At 60.1% G+C, this 4,701-nt stretch overlaps 1 protein-coding gene across 1 annotated transcript; it reads left to right on the plus strand.

The window, feature by feature from the left end:
* Positions 1-1,829: 1,829 nt before the first annotated feature.
* LOC109741834 (uncharacterized) lies at positions 1,830-2,291 on the plus strand. Its single transcript, XM_020300913.1, has one exon. It carries the CDS (start codon positions 1,830-1,832, stop codon positions 2,289-2,291), a length of 462 nt encoding a protein of 153 aa, XP_020156502.1.
* Positions 2,292-4,701: the final 2,410 nt, after the last annotated feature.

The following is a 4,701-nucleotide window of genomic DNA, read 5'->3' on the forward strand; positions in this document are numbered from 1 at the left end:
CAATGCTAGAAGCATTCCGTGTCACACTCCTCGACAGCGCCAACAAGATGGCGGCCATGTGGCACCGTGCCGAGGCCTGCCAGCGCAAGATTGATCGCATTGCGGGCGGCACGCCGGCTGCTGGTGAGCCCAGCCGAGTCGGAACGGTTCGGCAATGCGCCGCGGCCATAGCCAGCATCCTGGGAGTCGGATGCCCAGTCTACGCTACCCTAGTGGAGAACCTGCGGGCCGCCCAGGCGGCAGCAGAAGACTTGGACAACCTGGAAGGCAACAAGCGACACAGTCAGATGCACGCCTCCAGGAGCTCCTTGACGCTACAACCGCGCAGCAAGACGCTTGCCACCGCGTGATGGAGCCCGGCAAGCAAGCCTAAAACCACCCCCCCACCGTGAGCATGGAGAGACCTCACGGTCCCCAACAGGAGGCGGTCGCGATCGGCAAGACCCGGAGCCAGCTGCTAGCCGCAGCTGGCGTACTCGCCTTATGGTTGTGCGCAACCAGCATGGCCGTCCACGAGTGGAGGAATGGCGGGATGAGCATCCGCCTCCTCCTCGCAGGGAGAGGCTGCCCTCTCCACCGCCTGTGGATCATCCGACTCTCGGAGGCCGGCTGGGCCCCCATGAAGGAGTCGGAGAGAATGACGCGCGTCACCAGATCAAGCAACTCGCTCGATCCCTCGCCGTAGAAGAGGAGGATATAATCAGCCCGGCCTGCTTCGGCCCCCGCATTCGCGATGAGCCCTTCCCGAAAGGGTTCTCGCTCCCTCGAGATACTCCCAAGTACACAGGCTCCGTGAAGCCGGAGGACTGGCTGGTCGACTACTCCACGGCCGTCAGCATAGCAAATGGCAACAAGCGTGTTGCCGTGAAGTATGTTCCACTCATGCTCCAAGGCACGGCCCGGACATGGCTGAACAGCCTCAAGCCCTACAGCGTCAACAGCTGGTAGGACTTCGCCGATGTCTTCATCTGCAACTTCACCAGCACTTACAAGCGGCCGCCCAAGCCTCGCCAACTCTCCATGTGCGTTTAGGGTCCGACTGAGTCCACCCGCGACTACCTGACGCGCTGGGCCGAGTTGCGCAACTCCTGCGAATGGGTGCACAAGGTGCAAGCCATTGAGTACTTCATCGCCGGGTGAAGAGAGGTCACCCTGCTCAAGCACAAGCTTTTGTGCGACGAGCTGGCTACACTGGACGAGCTTCTGATCGTAGCGGACAAGTACGCCACCGCCGACTCCTCCATGAAGTCACAGATTCGGCTTGACGCGTCCGGAAAGGTGATCCCGCCGGCTCCTCACACGCCGGCTGGTGACTCCAACCGGCGCCAATAGCCGAACAACAACAAGCGCAAGGCCCAGCAGCCAGTTTGCAACAGCCGGCAAGTGGCCACCGTTGAAGACCAGTAGCCGTTGGGCAACCCGGCCCCAAGCGTCAGAAGGGCAGCAAGGCCGCTTGGCTGCCCACCTTCTCCTTCGAGCAAGCCCTTGATGCCCCGTGCAAGTTCGATAGCGGTGCTAAGCCGTCCAACCACACCACTCGGAAGTGCAACTGGCTCGCCAGAATTGCCAAGGGTGAGGGCGCGCCGCCTCCCCCAGTCGGCCCAGTGCTGCCGCCTCCTCCGCCGCCGGCACCCCGGCCAGTCGGCATGCTCCAAGATGAGTTCCCCAATGCCAACGCCACCTACGTCGTCTTCACCAGTGAAGCCGACAACAAGCACAGCCGGCGCCAGCACCACCGCGAAGTGAATGCTATCACCACAGAGGTCCCCAAATTCATGCATTGGTCCGAGAGGCCCATCAGCTAGAGCCGTGAAGACCACCCGGCCGTGATGCCCTCGCCGGGTGCTTATGCCATGGTGCTAGACTCCACCTTCTCAACGGAGAGGCGGGCTTGCCGTTTCTCCCGGATCCTGATAGACGGCGGCGGCAGCATGAACATCCTCTACCGCGACACCATGGAGAAGCTGGCCATCAAGGAGAAGCAGCTCCTGGCCAGTCAGACCGTTTTCCATGGCATCGTCCCCGGACTTTCCTACTCTCCAATCGGCAAGATCAAGATCGACGTCCTGTTCGGCGACAAGGTCCATTTCTGCCGCAAGCCAATCTGGTTTGAGGTGGTAGATCTGGACAACCCCTACCATGCGCTCTTGGGCCGGCCTGCACTGGCACAATTCATGGCGATGCCGCATTATGCCTACCTGAAGATGAAGATGTCGTGTCCCAAGGGAATCATCACCATTGCTGGCGACTACCAAAGTCGCTCGCGTGCGCCGCTGCCAGCAGTCGGCTAGCCGAGTCCCTCGTCATCGCCAAAGAAAAGTGTCTCCTTGACCGGGCGGTGGCCATGGCCCGCGAGCAGCCGGCCATACCATCCGACCCCAAGGACATGGAGGCCTAGGGCTCCTTCCAGCCGGCCAGGGAAACCAAGAAGATCGCCTTGGATCCGGCACACCCGGAGAGATATGCTGTCGTAGGGTCCAACCTCGAGAGCAAATAGGAAAGCGAGCTCGTCGATTTCCTCCATGAGAATCAGGATATCTTCGCATGGTCCCCCAAGGACAAGCCGGGTGTTCCGATGGATTTCGCCGAGCACAAGCTACATGTGAGATCGGATGCAAAGCCGGTCAAGCAACCCCTCCGCCGCCTGTCAGGAGAGAACAGAAGGATTGTTGGTGAAGAGATCGCCCAGCTTCATGCAGCTGGCTTCATCATGGAAGTGTTCTACCCGGACTAGCTTGCCAACCCAGTCCTCGTTTTGAATAAGAATAACAAGTGGCGTATGAGTATCAACTACACTAGCCTCAACAAAGCCTGCCCCAAGGACCCTTTTGCCTTACCCCGGATAGATCAAGTGATCGATTCCACGGCCAGCTGCGAGCTGCTGTATTTCCTGGACGCCTATTCTGGCTACCACCAGATCAAGCTGAACCCGGCCGATCGGCTGAAGACCGCCTTCATCACACCATTCGGAGCCTTCTGCTACCTAACGATGACGTTCGGCTTGAGGAATGCCGGCGCCACCTTTCAGCGTTGCATGCAGAAGTGCCTTCTCAAGCAACTCGGCAGAAATGCCCACGTCAGTGTAGGCGATATTGTGGTGAAGACGAAAAAGTGCGGCACCCTTCTGGAGGATCTCAACGAGACCTTCGACAACCTGCGCCATTTTAATATCAAGCTCAACCCGGAGAAATGTGTCTTCGGAGTACCAGCCGGCCAACTCCTTGGTTTCCTTGTCTCCGAAGGCCGCATCGAGTGCAACCCCGTGAAGATCAAGGCTATTGAACGGATGCAGAGGCCGACCTGGCTGCGGGACGTCCAGAAGTTCACCGGGTGCTTGGCATCTCTCAGCCGGCTGGGCGAGAAGGCCCTCCCCTTATACCAGCTGATGAAGAAGACCACCTGCTTCGAGTGGACAGACCAGGAGGACGAGGCCTTCCTCCAGCTCAAGCGGATGCTGACCACGCGGCCTGTTCTTGCTGCTCCGGCTGCTAAGGAACCCATGTTCCTCTACATCGCCGCCACCAGCCGGGTGGTCAGCACCGTTATCGTGGTCGAGCGCCTAGAAGACGGCAAGGCACAGCCGGTCCAACGGCCAGTCTACTACCTGAGCGAGGTGTTGTCCGCCTCCAAGCAGAACTACCCCCACTACCAGAAGATGTGCTACGGCGTGTACTTCACCGCCAAGAAGCTCAAGCAGTACTTCCAGGAGCACACCATCACGGTCGTCTGCACCGCCCCCCTTGCCGAGATCATAGGCAACATAGATGCGTCAGGCCGGGTGGCAAAGTGGGCTATTGAGCTGGCTCCCCACACCATCCTCTACCAGCCCCACACCGCCATCAAGTCCCAAGCGCTGGCTGACTTCCTAGTCGATTGGGCCGAGACCCAGTACTTGCCGCCAGCGCCGGATTCCACTCACTGGCGGATGCACTTCGATGGCTCGAAGATGCGCACCAGCCTGGGAGTCGGCATCGTCCTCACCTCTCCCAAAGATGACAAGCTCAAGTACACATTGCAGATCCACTTTGCCGCCTCCAACAACGTGGCAGAGTACGAGGCACTCTTCCACGGGCTTTGGCTAGCCAAGGAGATCGGCATCCGCTGGATTCTGTGCTATGGCGACTCGTACTTGGTGGTCCAGCAGTCGTCTGGCGACTGGGATGCCAAGGACGCAAACATGGCGAGCTACCGCTTCCTCGTCCAGCAGATCACCGGGCACTTTGACGGGTGCGAGTTCCTCCACGTGCCACGGGCTGACGACAAGCAAGCTGACGCCCTGGCCCGGATCGGCTCCACCCAGCAGGCCATACCAGCCGGCGTCTCCCTCCAGTACCTGTGCAGGCTGTCTATCAAACCTTCGTCGGAATCAGAGTCCATCTTCGTGCCGGCTGACCCCGGAGCAGTCGGATCCATCTCGGGGACTTCAGCAGCCGGCCCGAAGACTTCGGCAAGCGGCCCGGGGGCTGCAGCACTCGAACCCAGCCTGGGGACTGCAGCAGTCGACCCGGGGACTTTAGCGACACAGCAAGTAGCGGTCGGCTCCGACCCACTGCCTCCCAACCCAACCGCCCTGGTACCGGTTGCTGTCATGACAGTGGTAGAAGCACCATCTTGGGTGCAGCCCATCCTCAACTTTCTGATGAGTCGAGAGCTACCAGCCGACGAGATTTTAGCCCGACAGGTGCAATGCCGGGTAGCAGC

Source organism: Aegilops tauschii, chromosome 1 (assembly GCF_002575655.3).
Source record: "Aegilops tauschii subsp. strangulata cultivar AL8/78 chromosome 1, Aet v6.0, whole genome shotgun sequence".
Lineage (NCBI taxonomy): Eukaryota > Viridiplantae > Streptophyta > Magnoliopsida > Poales > Poaceae > Aegilops > Aegilops tauschii.

Coding starts and splice junctions, on each gene's coding strand:
- LOC109741834 (XM_020300913.1), top strand. CDS start 1,830: ATGCCCTCGCCGGGTGCTTATGCCATGGTGCTAGACTCCACCTTCTCA.